General features: G+C 42.4%; 2 protein-coding genes across 2 annotated transcripts in view; one reads left to right on the plus strand and one right to left on the minus strand.

The window, feature by feature from the left end:
* Window positions 1-4: 4 nt before the first annotated feature.
* On the minus strand, window positions 5-7380 carry LOC137884237 (granzyme F-like). Its single transcript, XM_068725966.1, has 5 exons — window positions 7320-7380; window positions 7089-7236; window positions 6809-6944; window positions 574-837; window positions 5-462 (listed from the first exon to the last, which is right to left on the minus strand). Exons 1-5 carry the CDS (start codon window positions 7378-7380, stop codon window positions 301-303), a joined length of 771 nt encoding a protein of 256 aa, XP_068582067.1. The 3' UTR covers window positions 5-300.
* Window positions 7381-8644: 1264 nt separating this feature from the next.
* The window catches only part of LOC137884276 (duodenase-1-like), a 52270-nt gene continuing 43860 nt past the window's right edge, over window positions 8645-17054 (plus strand). Inside the window, exons 1-3 of the mRNA XM_068726015.1 lie at window positions 8645-8702; window positions 8781-8928; window positions 9104-9236. Coding sequence (XP_068582116.1) covers window positions 8645-8702; window positions 8781-8928; window positions 9104-9236 — 339 coding nt within the window. The remainder of the gene's footprint in view (window positions 8703-8780; window positions 8929-9103; window positions 9237-17054) is intronic.

Here is a 17054-nt window from a genome sequence, read left to right on the forward strand (position 1 = left end):
CATTTTATTTTCAATTCAGATATAGAGCAAACAGTGACGGGGCAACTTGAATACAGCAGTGCCACCACAATAATACGTTTTATTTCTAAAAGCACACAGTTTGGAAATTCACAAGGCATAAAGTCATAACTGCAAGAGGTTGAACATATCAGCCGGCTCATGATAAGACAGAAAGGATATCAGTTGTTAAGAAAGGCCATTCTGTAAAAGTGAGTTTAAAGACGAGATTTAAAGTCAGCGACAGTGTCAGCTGACCCCGAGGAGCCAGTACAATGCAATGCAATCAAAGAATCGTTACATTCAACAATTATTTTGCTTGAGAATCTTTTTGATCCAGGGAAGGTACTTTGATACATCGGTGTAGACGTTGGGTTTATTTGGGTAGTCACAGTTTTTGTTCATGTTGAAAGACACAACACCAACAGCCTTCCCGTTGCACACCAGAGGACCAGCAGAATCACCCTGTGAGGAGGAAGAGGCTTTATTTGTTTATTCAGTTTCTAGAAGACGAGAAACCATTCAGACTGAAAACCGTTGACATTACATTTTTTTATGGATGGAGAGAAATCATACCTGACAGAATCCTTTGTTTGTGCCAGATCCACCTGCACAGATAATGTTGTCAAGATTTTCAACAATATGACCCCATTTGTTCTTGCAGTCCTTCAGGTTCACGATAGGCACGACCACAACTCTCAGGTCTTTAACAATTTCACCACCAGTTTTTGTGAAACCCCATCCGGCCACACGGCACTTTGATTTATCTTTTACCTTAACCTCAGTGTTTGGAAGTTGAATCGGTTGTACTTTTTTGCCCAGTCGAGCTTTCCTAGACAACTGGAGACACACGGAATGACAAAGTAACAATTAGAAACCAGCAAGGACCAATTACATTACATTACATTACAGTCATTTAGCAGACGCTTTTATCCAAAGCGACTTACAATAAGTGCATTCAACATTGGTAATCAGAAGAACTACTAGTCACCAGAAGTCATAAGTACATTTCCTTTTCCAAACAAGCATCTAAGAGCATGAAGCAGAGCATAACTCAGAGCCAAAGTACAGTGCAGAAACAAGAAAAACAGTTAGTGCTATGTTACCACCTGGCTCAAGGCTGGCAACAAAAAGGGAGGCCACACACACATATCTAACCCAAAAACAGTTTATTTGAGCTACATAGACATAAAGCATAAATGAAAAGAGGTGCAACAGGCCCTGCTGCAAGAGAGAGAGACTCTCTCAGAAGTACTGTCTTTTATGTCTTCCTGGAGGCTCCAATCAGATGGACTGGTATCAGCAGGTGACTATCCCAGCTCCTCCCACCAGGAAACCATCATGCAGCAGGACCATAGCCAACAGAGTGGGAGGGTCGTCACACCCCCTCCCTTAAGATTTGGGTTCTCACTGCAGGCAATCTCAAACATGACCATCCAGTATCCTCCCCTCTGCAACTTTGGTACCTGAGAAGCAATTTAAGAGAGGAGAAAACCAGAGACAGACAGACAGAGACACTGCAATGGAGAAAGGTTAGGGGGTTATGATCAGTATATACCACCAAAGGTCTTACTCCACCCCCCACGTAAACCTCAAAATGCTTCAATGCCCAGATCAGTGCCAGTGCCTCCTTTTCAATGATGGAGTAATTTAACTGGTGCGAGTTGAACTTCTTAGAAAAGAAACTCACCGGGCAGTCAACACCACTTCCATTGTCCTGCATTAATACAGCCCCAGCTCCCACCTTACTAGCATCCGCATACAGCGAAAACGGCTGGTCCATCTGGGGGGCTGCTAAGACAGGGGCAGAACACAACAACAACTTGGCAGTCTCAAAGGCTTTCTGACAAGTGAGAGACCACTCAAACTTCACCTTTGGGCTGAGAAGAGAAGTAAGTGGGGAAACTATTGTGGAAAAGTTTCTACAAAACCCACGATAGTACCCAATCATACCCAAGAAGCGAGAAAGTTCTTTTTTTGTAGTGGGAACAGGAAACTGATCAACTGCCAACACCTTTGCTCTTACTGGGCGTATTTGCCCTTGTCCAACAACTTTTCCCAGGTAGGTTACTGTTGCCTTAGCAAACTTGCATTTAGCCAGATTAATGGTTAGACAAGCCCAGGCAAGACGGTCAAACAACGCTCTGATGCACTGAAGATGAGTCTCCCAAGTGTCACTATAAATCACCACATCATCCAAATACACAGCACACCCGACCAACCCAGACACCACCTTGTTCATTAGGCGCTGGAATGTGGCTGGAGCGTTACGTAACCCAAACGGCATAACTGTGTAGGAATACAACCCACTGGCTGTAATGAAGTTAATTAAAGGAACTTGCCAGTAACCTTTAAGTAGGTCAAACTTACTGATGAACCTAGCAGAGCCAACCTGGTCCACACAGTCCTCCATACATGGCAGTGGAAAAGAGTCCGGCTTAGTCACTTGATTAACCTTTCGGAGATCTGTACATGGTCTAAATGTTCCATCTGGCTTCTTAACAAGTAAGCATGGGTATCACTCCCTCCAGTAAATACACGACACCTTTAGTTCGTTTCCACTGATGGATTTATTCCAAGTCGTACGCCACCGTCCTCAATCCACCGTCGAACTATATAAATTACATTTAAACATACAAAACAATCTGACATTAACATTTACACAAACAGTTTAAAACGCAAATATGCACGATGACAAATTTACATGCGTGACGTACCTCACTGGCTGCACACAACCGAGAGGGAAATGAGTCCACTTAATACGTCCGATCAAAGATGATCACTTTAACTTAAACAGTAACCCTTTAACTTCAGTTACTTTACTTAAACCTTTAGCAACTTCTGCCGCTTCACCTGTCCTGCTTTCACCGTGCCACAGTCAAAACACGTCCCAGTGCAACGATGCACGCAACAATAGTTCCCCCCCTTTATAGAAAACAAAACGAAAAACCCATACTCATAAAACAAACCGTACAAACAACAACATATAAACAAGCATACTGAACAACAACATAAATAACCTTTATGGCAGTTAAAATGGGGACGACCAACTAGATAAACATGGCTCAGCAATGTTGTTCTCCAGCATATATCCGACCTCTGCTTCTAAATGTTCTTGTTTCTCTGGACACATACGATAAAAGTGTTGTCTAATTGGCTGGACATCTCCCACGTCAATATCATGTTCCATAAGATGAGTACGAGAAGGGGTGTCAGCAAACAGGCAAGGATAACCTTTTATAAGATCCACCAACTCTGTTCGCTTTGGTTCAGGTAAATGTTTCAACATTACATCCAGCTTGGCAAGTGACTCAGAGTTTTTTAGACGTCCCTTCAAAATTACATCATCTGGTGTATAACACTCTTCTTCATATTCCTCTGTCGGATCAAGAGGTGGAGGTGAATTACCAGCTGGAACCACTGCAGCAACAGCGGCACACCCCGACCCAGGACCTGGCACAAGGGAACGGGCAAAGTAGGGTTTTAACAAGTTAATGTGACAGAGCTGCACAGACTTCCTTCAATCAGGGGTCGCGATTAAATAATTTAGGTCAGACACTTTTCGGGTCACTGTATAGGGACAAGAGAACTTAGCCTGGAAAGGAGAGCCAACGAAAGGCAAGTCATTAGAAAGCTCAATTTGTGACTTTACATTAGATTTGCACTGATGGAGAAAGAGCAGAGCAATTTTTAAAAGTCTCTTTGTAAACTCTGGCGCTCTCTGCTGGACGTCATGAAGTACTGACAGAGTAACCGTAACAGCTAAAATCATATGCAGCGTGTGTGATGTTACACTTGATTTCACTTGATGGTATCCAAATGTAGAGTAGATGTGGGAAGAGACAACATGATGTAGTGAGACTGCACCCCTCTCCCCATCAAAGTTACACTCAAATGAACCAAATTCACTCAGAGTAGAAGTGGTACAAATGATTATTGTGGAAGTGAGTAAGTTGTTTTTGTGGTGAGTGTGTACATGTCATGACTGTGCTTCAATTTGGAACATCAGCTGGCGTTTTAATTCATACAAATGCATGAAATTGGCACGATTAAACAGGTATCCACTGTACAGTAGATGGGTGCATGATATGGAATGAGCAAATATCCAAATTTAATCCAAATTTGGATAACAATAAATGAATGATTATTATAGAAAGAATCATATTTGTAACAATATTTGAACTGTACAAACACACCAACCCTTTCAACAAGAAATATCCATGGTAAAAATGCATCTAGATTCGGATACAATAATAGTTTTTCATATTATTATTAATAATATTATAATAATAAACAGAAGAGGCTTTGGTACATTTGAGGATGATTGAAATGGAAAGTTACAACCCAAAAGCTGCACACAACGTCTCAGAAGGCTTTACAGGCCCTCTGACAGAGTGTATGGCCACGCTCTGTAGGAAGACGAGGACAAACTCCCAAAAGAGGGAAGAAACCTTGGGAGAGACAAATCAAAGAGAGATCCACTCTTCAGGGATGCAGTGAGAAATAAGAAAGGAAGAATAGGGGGGGAGGGAGTTATGGGTGGAGGAGTTGGAGTTGGGGGTGAGAGTTGCTTAGTGTAAGCTTGGAGGATGAGGTAGGGTGGCAAATTCTTGTCCAGTTCACTTGAATAACCGGAGGAATCTCTTTTCTGCAGAGAGGGTCTTTTGGGTCTTTTTTTTTTAACTGCTCAATCTCTGCAGCTGAAGCTTCCTCTTGACTTTTGTGGTCTGCTCCTAGTTTCTGTCCCTGCCAGCCTGCTGTGTTTTGGCTAGTGCAGGCTGAGGGTTGCAGAGATGTGGAGCTGTCCAAAGCGTTTTCTTTTGCATGGGACCCCTTTAAAAATCACCTCAAATCATCTCAACATCCTTAACCTTAAAGGTGGAACAGAAACAAACCCAAAACTACACAGAAAACTAGTTACACTGAGCATGAAGTAGCAGCAAAAAGTTAAGACACTGACATTGTGTTAGACATACAAAATAGTTATTGATGCAGTCATGTGTACATCACTTTAATGTTGCAGCTGGTAAAGGTGGGTCAATTTTAGTATTCACAAAACCTCTCAGGGTAAGTTTAAACAGTACTACTCTGTTATTGCTCACCTATCTCTGCTTGAGGTGCAGAGACTCTGTCTGCACTTAAAAGGTTGAACTGAATGCAACACAAATCCAACTAGTGTTTATGGTTTGCATAAAGTCTGGAGTATAAACAATTCAATATGTTTCAATGCACTTAAAAACATCTGCTGCTGCCTGTTGAATAATGATACAACTAGTGAAGTGTGCTTTCAAAACTGCAACTGTGCACCAACACCAACGCTCAGATCTGCAGCTGAAAACTGTGGTTTCTGTGGATCAAGATTGTAACACATTTCAAAGAAACCTTCAGGTTGTTTCAGGTTGGTCAACATTGGTCATGCATTTTGTTTTTTTTCCACTTTGCACGTTTATTCAGCGAAGGGTCATTTGATGTGGCCACATATGAGTATTTACCAAAAGTGAGGGGAGAACCAACATGGTCCAAAATATTAATAATTAAGAGAATAAAAGTGTCATAGATGCATAGTGAACATGACTGGTGGTAGAAATTGATTTGTGCTAAACAAGTCTGCTCACAGCAAGTAATTAAACCTCTTGATGTTGGATTGAGTTGCAGTAAAAACATAGTGAAAAGATATTGTGGATCTATTTGCTCTTCACCTCAGACTTCATAATGCACGTCATTTACACACATGTTCCACTGCGGTCAAACCAAACACCAACAGATGAGTCACGATAGCCTATCAGACTTCTAGCTATCAGTCTGTGATCTCAAGACTTTAGAGTCTTACATACTTGAGATTGTGAGATTATAGACATGCAAACCTGTGGTTTCTGTCACTCATTTAGTTGTTGGTGCAACAACACACTGACAGAAGCCAACAACAGCCCAAAGGTCACAGCTAAAAAGTGGATCCGTAACAAATGATTTAGTTTTTTCACTTCAGTTTTATCAAACTAAAAGGTCACCTAAGCTTAAGTGGCTCAGTGTATACAAAAGAGTGAGAGAGGAAAGTTTAAGAAATAATGAAAAAACAGAGGTGACAGATGCTTAAAGTGCCATAGATACAAAAGATGGATGCATAAAGAGAACTGGATTCAGCGAGGCAGGGCCCCGTTCATTCCTATCAAAGTTACTCAGTGGCCGTTGATGCATGAAGCAATCGCACCAGTGTTTCCTTTAACCCCGCCTCCCAGCCCTCGGTCCAGACTCGTTGTCGGACTCAATCACATGAAGGGAGGAAGGGAATTAACTCTGGATTCAGCTATTAATGCATTTACCAACTTTTAGGACCTACTGATTTAGATAAGGCTAATACAGTGCTCTTACTGGGGAGTTCATTTACCTACTACAACAGATGTGTCTAATGTAAGTCTATAAGAAAAAGTCTTTTTAGGCCCAATGGCGTCACGTGACAGATGAAGATGTTGTAATTCCACGGTTTGGCCACTAAGCAAAATTTGCTTCAAAGCCTGGCGCTCTTCCTGGAGGCCTCATACAAAGAGAAAAACTGACAATATCAAATGACATCAAATGGAGAAGAGAATGAATTGGTTACTGACAGACTGTGTGAAAACTCATCCCATGCTGATCACATAATGTGTGTACGTGCTTCAGGCTGCTGAGGCTGCTGAACCAGACGCTTTATATTTACTGTAACAGCAGCAATACTGCATTTCTTTACTGATCGCATGCACTCATCACTATATGACAGATTTTACTGTAAAAGTGCTTCACCTGAGACTGCTAGGCTGGTTAAATATCAACTTACTTTGAGGAGCATGATGTCATCCCCTTTGTTGACATTCTCATAAGAAGGAAACTTGCATGTCTTTACACGGTATCTCATTGTGTTATTTTCAACCTTCTGGAGATTGTGGGTGCCAAGAACGACGCTGGTGGGATTCCTGAGCGAATGATCAGTGAGAGGTTGTCAGCAGTGTTTAAAGTTGTGTTGACAAAATAAATAAAAAAAAAAGCATGTAATATTTAGTTCTTTGGATTTTTGATTACATGATTGAAAGATTGCAGAACGAGGGAAGTTAACTCACCGGCGCTCACAGTGTGCTGCAGTGACCACAAAGTGTTCATTGATGAGGAATCCTCCACATACATGACCTCCATTGTTCTGCACTGAGGCCATATACAACATTAAGTTCTCCGGGACCTTCTGACCATTTATGATTTCACTTCCAAATGCTGAAAAGATAAGAGGAAAAGAAGGACGAGTTAATGCAGTGTTTGGGTGATCAGAGACTTAAGACCAGACTTGGAAGTCTTACCGTAAAGTCCAAGACATGTCAGGAGATGAAGAAGCAGAAACCTGTGCAGAGCATGCATCATGCTGGTGATACTCATCCTGTTCTCTTTGAGGTGTCAAGTCGACCCTTTTATACCAGAGTTTGATCAGTAAGAGACCCCGTGGTTAAGGTCTGCTTCTTCAAGACCTCCTAAGCCACAACCTTTGTGCGTCGGTGACACCTTGAACTGTCATATAGTGATGAGTGCATGCGGTCAGTAAAGAAATGCAGTATTGCTGCTGTTACAGTAAATATAAAGCATCTGGTTCAGCAGCCTCAGCAGCCTGAAGCACGTACACACATTATGTGATCAGCATGGGATGAGTTTTCACACAGTCTGTCAGTAACCAATTCATTCTCTTCTCCATTTGATGTCATTTGATATTTTCATTTATTCTCTTTGTATGAGGCCTCCAAGAAGATAATATATAATAACAGATAATAAAATGACCACAAAAGTAGAGTCTGGATTGTTTTGCTTCTCAGTCCATGTTAACATATTGAGGGTGTGCATGTTGGAGCTAATTTGAATCCACATGAAAAGTGTTAAAAAGTACTCTAAAGTGATTAAACTCGTGCTCTGTTTCATAACAGACATCAAATATTAATAAAGATACTAAAATGATTACTATCCAGTATCTTAGCATTAATGTCTCTTTTTTCATAAAAGAGATGTACAACAAAGTGTTGAGTCATCAAATTCACCCAATTTCAATCTTATTTTGAACTTGGGAGGTGAAGTGGGTCCACAATGAACAAAAGTGAAAGATGCAGCAAATAAATCATGAGCTCAATAAAAGGAAGAGGAGAATCAAGAATGGATTCATAGTGACCCGTATGACCACAGTGACACATTTTGAATTCCACAATACAGAGTCCTGGTGTTGCATCTGAGTTATTCACTTATTGAATTCATCTAACAAAAGTCCCTTCATGTTGCTGAGCAATTATCCATAAAAAATGAAGAAAGGAGGCCTAGAATGAACTCAACCAAGAGGCTGAAAGTGTCCTGAATATAAAAGTGAATAATGAATGACATGAAAGGTAAAAGAGGAAGAATGTGACAGAATGTGTGAAAGTCATCGCATGCTGATCATGAAGTGCTTCATGCTGTTGAGGCATCAGATATCATAAAAAAACAAGATGATGATGAGATAATATACGTTGCAAACTGGTAAACAGACATTGGTCAAAGGATGCGTCAAGATAAAACATGAGGATCACGCTAACCAACAAAGCAAAGCTGTATAAAAGGGTCTACTTGACAGACCCAAGAAGAAAGACAGGTCACCTGTCTTGCTGGCATCATGCATCCTCTGCACAAATGTCTGCTTTTTCATCTCCTGGTGTATCTCGGACGAAACGGTAAGATTCCCAAATTATTATCATTTTCCAACCATTTAATAGGACATTAACCTCATTTTGATTTTCTTATCTTTGCAGCAAATGGGAGTGAAATCATTAATGGGGAACTAGCGCCGGAGAACTCGATGCAGTATATGGCCTCGTTGCAGAACAGTGATGGTCATCATGTCTGTGGAGGGTTCCTGATCCGTGAGGACTTTGTGCTCACTGCTGCACACTGTGACTTGTGAGTAGCATTTCCTCTTTCAGCAATCTTTAAATCATGTAATTAGAAATCAAATGAAAAAAAGATGTCAAGATATATAAACCAACTTTTTAAAATTAAGAAGTTATATTATTATATATTATAATTGTATTATAATAGAAGATGTACTGACACCCCTTTGTTGTCTCTCATTCAGTGGCATTACCCATGTTGTTCTTGGCACCCACAACCTCAAGAGTGTTAATGATGACAACAAGATATCCATTGAAGCACAAATACAGAAGTCTTTCAAGAATGTAGTACTTGGTAATGACATCATGCTCCTCAAAGTAAGTACATGTTTTCAGGTGTCCGAGCTGTACCAAGCATGCTGTTCGGCGCTGAAATTTTATAAATGTACAATTATTAGTGTCACAAATTGTTGTGTGCTGTGTTGTTTTCCTGTTAAAGAGCATTAGTTGTGGGTTATTAATTGCTGTGTTATAAAGTTATAACCATAATGTAGCAAGTGTAGAGAACGTTTTAACGTTAACCATCAGATTGTAAATAAATCTAAAAGTTATATTTGCTCCCTTGTTTCTTTCGTGCTTATCTGAACCGTGACTTCTATGATCCGTTGCTCCACCAGTCCACTGCTACTAGTAGTATTTTTCCATCCGTCATCATTTAACCTCTTATCCTATTCTGGGTTGCGTGGGGACCGGAGCCGAAGGCAAGGTTCACCCTGGACAGGGATCCAGATTCTGGCAGGACTGAGACAGACATTAACACTCACATTCACACAACCTGACATGTCTTGACATTGTGGGGGAATCCCCATCGCCTGGATAGAACCCACTGACGCGCTGACACGGGGAGAACATGTAAACTCCACACAGAAGGACCTTCCTGCGAGGTGACTGTGCTAGCCACAGCACCAGCGTGCCAACGAGATGGAATGCAGGGTATCCTCTACCCACAGGGGTGTAGCACACCGGCCTACACCTCTGTGGTCTGGAGGGCCGTGACATTCCATACCATCGAAGGAATCTCTGGTGGACCTAGGGCTGGGTGTCTCACCAAAATACCCCAAAAAGCAAAAAAAAAAGTGTTTTTAAAGTGTTTTTGTTTGTAATATGCATACTAAGCATATCATTTAGTTATAGCTACTGGTAATTTAACAAACGTAAAAATATGACGTAGATAGGTTTGCAGTTTTCACGGTGTACATTTCAGATTGCATCTATTATACACATGAAAATAACTCACGTTTTCTCCAGAGGTGACGTAAGTTGCTCGTGTTACCACCAGCGGCAACAACAGTGGCTCCAAACTCGCAAAACGTCGGATTTTTTCAAACCAAAACACTTCCAAACAGCAGACACAGCTCCTCTCTTGTGCACAGACTATATTGGTGCATCTCCGGTCTGTCTTTGTTCCTCCTGCATCGCTCTTTTCTGTTCTTTAAGTAACGCGACAGAGCCTCTCCCAGCTGTTAGCAGACTGTTGTGCTAACGGCTAGCTACCGAGCTGTACCAAGCATGCTGTTCGGCGCTGAAATGTTATAAATGTACAATTATTAGTGTCACAAATTGTTGTGTGCTGTGGTGTTTTCCTGTTAAAGAGCATTAGTTGTGGGATATTATTTGCTGTGTTATAAAGTTATAACCATAATGTAGCAAGTGTAAAGAACGTTTTAACGTTAACCATCAGATTGTAAATAAATCTAAAAGTTATATTTGCTCCCTTGTTTCTTTCGTGCTTATCTGAACCGTGACTTCTATGATCCGTTGCTCCACCAGTCCACTGCTACTAGTAGTATTTTTCCATCCGTCATCTTTAACCTCTTATCCTATTCTGGGTTGCGTGGGGACCGGAGCCGAAGGCAAGGTTCACCCTGGACAGGGATCCAGATTCTGGCAGGACTGAGACAGACATTAACACTCACATTCACACAACCTGACATGTCTTGACATTGTGGGGGAATCCCCATCGCCTGGATAGAACCCACTGACGCTGACACGGGGAGAACATGTAAACTCCACACAGGAGGGCCATCCTGCGAGGTGACTGTGCTAGCCACAGCACCAGCGTACCAACGAGATAGAATGCAGGGTATTCTCTACCCACAGAGGTGTAGCACACCGGCCTACACTTCTGTGGTCTGGAGGATACCCCGTGGCACTCCATTCCATCTAAGGAATCTGGTGGACCCAACTCATATTCACCCAACTCACATTTACACAACTCACATTCACACAACCTAACATGTTTTGACATTGTGGGGGAATCCCCATCGCCTGGATAGAACCCACTGACGCTGACACGGGGAGAACATGTAAACTCCACACAGAAGGGCCTTCCTGTGAGGTGACTGTGCTAGCCACAGCACCAGCGTGCCAACGAGATGGAATGCAGGGTATCCTCTACCCACAGGGGTGTAGCACACCAACCTACACCTCTGTGGTCTGGAGGGCCGTGACATTCCATACCATCTAAGGAATCTCTGGTGGACCTAGGGCTGGGTGTCTAACCAAAATACCCCAAAAAGCAAAAAAAAAAGTGTTTTTAAAGTGTTTTTGTTTGTAATATGCATACTAAGCATATCATTTAGTTATAGCTACTGATAATTTAACAAACATAAATATATGACGTCGATAGGTTTGCAGTTTTCACGGTGTACATTTCAGATTGCATCTATTATACACATGAAAATAACTCACGTTTTCTCCTGAGGTGACGTAAGTTGCTCGTGTTACCACCAGCGGCAACAACAGTGGCTCCAAACTCGCAAAACGTCGGATTTTTTAAAACCAAAACACTTCCAATTTAATGGATCAGTGAATCTTAGTCCTACCTATAAACTCTGTTTTCTGATCTTTGACATCAAAGGACATTGGCTTTGATGTGAAGAAACACTTTCTGTATTGTCACGGAAAAAGCTGTTACTATGGAAACGGTGAAATCATCTGTCAGGTGGAAGAAGGTAAACGGGCTATATTGGTGCACAAGAGAGGAGCTGTGTCTGCTGTTTGGAAGTGTTTTGGTTTGAAAAAATCCGACAACAACAGTGGCTCCAAACTCGCAAAACGTCCGATTTTTTCAAACCAAAACACTTCCAAACAGCAGACACAGCTCCTCTCTTGTGCACAGACTGTATTGGTGCATCTCCGGTCTGTCTTTGTTCCTCCTGCATCGCTCTTTTCTGTTCTTTAAGTAACGCGGCGGAGCCTCTCCCAGCTGTTAGCAGACTGTTGTGCTAACGGCTAGCTACCGAGCTGTACCAAGCATGCTGTTCGGCGCTGAAATTTTATAAATGTACAATTATTAGTGTCACAAATTGTTGTGTACTGTGGTGTTTTCCTGTTAAAGAGCATTAGTTGTGGGTTATTAATTGTTGTGTTATAAAGTTATAACCATAATGTAGCAAGTGTAAAAAACGTTTTAACGTTAACCATCAGATTGTAAATAAAGCTAAAAGTTATATTTGCTCCCTTGTTTCTTTCGTGCTTATCTGAACCGTAACTTCTATGATCCGTTGCTCCACCAGTCCACTGCTACTAGTAGTATTTTTCCATCCGTCATCTTTAACCTCTTATCCTATTCTGGGTTGCGTGGGGACCGGAGCCGAAGGCAAGGTTCACCCTGGAGAGGGATCCAGATTCTGGCAGGACTGAGACAGACATTCACACTCACATTCACACAACCTGACATGTCTTGACATTGTGGGGGAATCCCCATCGCCTGGATAGAACCCACTGACGCTGACACGGGAAGAACATGTAAACTCCACACAGGAGGGCCATCCTGCGAGGTGACTGTGCTAGCCACAGCACCAGCGTGCCAACGAGATGGAATGCAGGGTATCCTCTACCCACAGAGGTGTAGCACACCGGCCTACACTTCTGTGGTTTGGAGGATACCCCGTGGCACTCCATTCCATCTAAGGAATCTGGTGGACCCAACTCATATTCACCCAACTCACATTTACACAACTCACATTCACACAACCTAACATGTTTTGACATTGTTTTGGAATCCCCATCGCCTGGATAGAACCCACTGACGCTGACACGGGGAGAACATGTGTTTTGGAAAAACTTCTAATTATAAATCGGGAGAGGAGTTTTGTTCACAAATCCAAAGATAATAATGAAGTCTTCAAATGATTCAAAGTTGTCCCCTTCTATTTTATTTTGCTTGCAAGGGAAAGATGCACCACAGCCACCTCAGTCAGTGTCTGTGATGAAAAGTTCAACATCGTACAAGATACCAAACCATTTTATGCACACATGAGTTCACGCCTTGGGATAAATCATAGACAGGGAGTAGATGTTCTCGTACCCTGGCTATCGTTCTTATCTAAACACATGCCAGGTGCGTTAACTGGGAGTGAGTGATTGTTCTACGGTCCGTCTCAAACTTGCCATTCAGACAAAGAAGACACTGTGTCTTCACTTTCTCTTTCTGAAGTGGGAGTGTGTGACCAGCCTTGAGAAACAAGACACTGTGTTCATTAAAACTGATGAACTACTTCTATAGGACTGCTGTGTTATGTCAGTATTTGTGTTCCTCACCTTACCTTTCAGTTTTACATCTTTTAAAACATTTCATGATATAAGAATATATTTTTTCCCATTACACATGTAAACTCCACACAGAAGGGCCTTCCTGCGAGGTGACTGTGCTAGCCACAGCACCAGCGTGCCAACGAGATGGAATGCAGGGTGTCCTCTACCCACAGGGGTGTAGCACACCGGCCTACACCTCTGTGGTCTGGAGGGCCGTGACATTCCATACCATCTAAGGAATCTCTGGTGGACCTAGGGCTGGGTGTCTAACCAAAATACCCCAAAAAGCAAAAAAAAAAGTGTTTTTAAAGTGTTTTTGTTTGTAATATGCATACTAAGCATATCATTTAGTTATAGCTACTGATAATTTAACAAACATAAATATATGACGTAGATAGGTTTGCAGTTTTCACGGTGTACATTTCAGATTGCATCTATTATACACATGAAAATAACTCACGTTTTCTCCTGAGGTGACGTAAGTTGCTCGTGTTACCACCAGCGGCAACAACAGTGGCTCCAAACTCGGAAAACGTCGGATTTTTTAAAACCAAAACACTTCCAATTTAATGGATCAGTGAATCTTAGTCCTACCTATAAACTCTGTTTTCTGATCTTTGACATCAAAGGACATTGGCTTTGATGTGAAGAAACACTTTCTGTATTGTCACGGAAAAAGCTGTTACTATGGAAACGGTGAAATCATCTGTCAGGTGGAAGAAGGTAAACGGGCTATATTGGTGCACAAGAGAGGAGCTGTGTCTGCTGTTTGGAAGTGTTTTGGTTTGAAAAAATCCGACAACAACAGTGGCTCCAAACTCGCAAAACGTCAGATTTTTTCAAACCAAAACACTTCCAAACAGCAGACACAGCTCCTCTCTTGTGCACAGACTGTATTGGTGCATCTCCGGTCTGTCTTTGTTCCTCCTGCATCGCTCTTTTCTGTTCTTTAAGTAACGCGGCGGAGCCTCTCCCAGCTGTTAGCAGACTGTTGTGCTAACGGCTAGCTACCGAGCTGTACCAAGCATGCTGTTCGGCGCTGAAATTTTATAAATGTACAATTATTAGTGTCACAAATTGTTGTGTGCTGTGTTGTTTTCCTGTTAAAGAGCATTAGTTGTGGGTTATTAATTGTTGTGTTATAAAGTTATAACCATAATGTAGCAAGTGTAAAGAACGTTTTAACGTTAACCATCAGATTGTAAATAAATCTAAAAGTTATATTTGCTCCCTTGTTTCTTTCGTGCTTATCTGAACCGTGACTTCTATGATCCGTTGCTCCACCAGTCCACTGCTACTAGTAGTATTTTTCCATCCGTCATCTTTAACCTCTTATCCTATTCTGGGTTGCGTGGGGACCGGAGCCGAAGGCAAGGTTCACCCTGGACAGGGATCCAGATTCTGGCAGGACTGAGACAGACATTCACACTCACATTCACACAACCTGACATGTCTTGACATTGTGGGGGAATCCCCATCGCCTGGATAGAACCCACTGACGCTGACACGGGAAGAACATGTAAACTCCACACAGGAGGGCCATCCTGCGAGGTGACTGTGCTAGCCACAGCACCAGCGTGCCAACGAGATGGAATGCAGGGTATTCTCTACCCACAGAGGTGTAGCACACCGGCCTACACTTCTGTGGTCTGGAGGATACCCCGTGGCACTCCATTCCATCTAAGGAATCTGGTGGACCCAACTCATATTCACCCAACTCACATTTACACAACTCACATTCACACAACCTAACATGTTTTGACATTGTGGGGGAATCCCCATCGCCTGGATAGAACCCACTGACGCGCTGACACGGGGAGAACATGTAAACTCCACACAGAAGGGCCTTCCTGCGAGGTGACTGTGCTAGCCACAGCACCAGCGTGCCAACGAGATGGAATGCAGGGTATCCTCTACCCACAGGGGTGTAGGACACCGACCTACAACTCTGTGGTCTGGAGGGCCGTGACATTCCATACCATCTAAGGAATCTCTGGTGGACCTAGGGCTGGGTGTCTAACCAAAATACCCCAAAAAGCAAAAAAAAAAAGTGTTTTTAAAGTGTTTTTGTTTGTAATATGCATACTAAGCATATCATTTAGTTATAGCTACTGATAATTTAACAAACGTAAAAATATGACGTAGATAGGTTTGCAGTTTTCACGGTGTACATTTCAGATTGCATCTATTATACACATGAAAATAACTCACGTTTTCTCCTGAGGTGACGTAAGTTGCTTGTGTTACCACCAGCGGCAACAACAGTGGCTCCAAACTCGCAAAACGTCGGATTTTTTAAAACCAAAACACTTCCAATTTAATGGATCAGTGAATCTTAGTCCTATTTATAAACTCTGTTTTCTGATCTTTGACATCAAAGGACATTGGCTTTGATGTGAAGAAACACTTTCTGTATTGTCACGGAAAAAGCTGTTACTATGGAAACGGTGAAATCATCTGTAAGGTGGAAGAAGGTAAACGGGCTATATTGGTGCACAAGAGAGGAGCTGTGTCTGCTGTTTGGAAGTGTTTTGGTTTGAAAAAATCCGACAACAACAGTGGCTCCAAACTCGCAAAACGTCAGATTTTTTCAAACCAAAACACTTCCAAACAGCAGACACAGCTCCTCTCTTGTGCACAGACTATATTGGTGCATCTCCGGTCTGTCTTTGTTCCTCCTGCATCGCTCTTTTCTGTTCTTTAAGTAACGCGACGGAGCCTCTCCCAGCTGTTAGCAGACTGTTGTGCTAACGGCTAGCTACCGAGCTGTACCAAGCATGCTGTTCGGCGCTGAAATTTTATAAATGTACAATTATTAGTGTCACAAATTGTTGTGTGCTGTGTTGTTTTCCTGTTAAAGAGCATTAGTTGTGGCTTATTAATTGTTGTGTTATAAAGTTATAACCATAATGTAGCAAGTGTAAAGAACGTTTTAACGTTAACCATCAGATTGTAAATAAATCTAAAAGTTATATTTGCTCCCTTGCTTCTTTCGTGCTTATCTGAACCGTGACTTCTATGATCCGTTGCTCCACCAGTCCACTGCTACTAGTAGTATTTTTCCATCCATCATCTTTAACCTCTTATCCTATTCTGGGTTGCGTGGGGACCGGAGCCGAAGGCAAGGTTCACCCTGGACAGGGATCCAGATTCTGGCAGGACTGAGACAGACATTCACACTCACATTCACACAACCTGACATGTCTTGACATTGTGGGGGAATCCCCATCGCCTGGATAGAACCCACTGACGCTGACACGGGGAGAACATGTAAACTCCACACAGAAGGGCCTTCCTGCGAGGTGACTGTGCTAGCCACAGCACCAGCGTGCCAACGAGATGGAATGCAGGGTATCATCTACCTACAGGGGTGTAGCACACCGGCCTACACTTCTGTGGTCTGGAGGATACCCCGTGGCACTCCATTCCATCTAAGGAATCTGGTGGACCCAACTCATATTCACCCAACTCACATTTACACAACTCACATTCACACAACCTAACATGTTTTGACATTGTGGGGGAATCCCCATCGCCTGGATAGAACCCACTGACGCGCTGACACGGGGAGAACATGTAAACTCCACACAGAAGGGC

This window comes from Cebidichthys violaceus, unplaced genomic scaffold, assembly GCF_023349555.1.
Source record: "Cebidichthys violaceus isolate CVI_PGR_0920_01 unplaced genomic scaffold, fCebVio1.0.p SCAF_37, whole genome shotgun sequence".
NCBI classification, from domain to species: Eukaryota; Metazoa; Chordata; class Actinopteri; order Perciformes; family Stichaeidae; genus Cebidichthys; species Cebidichthys violaceus.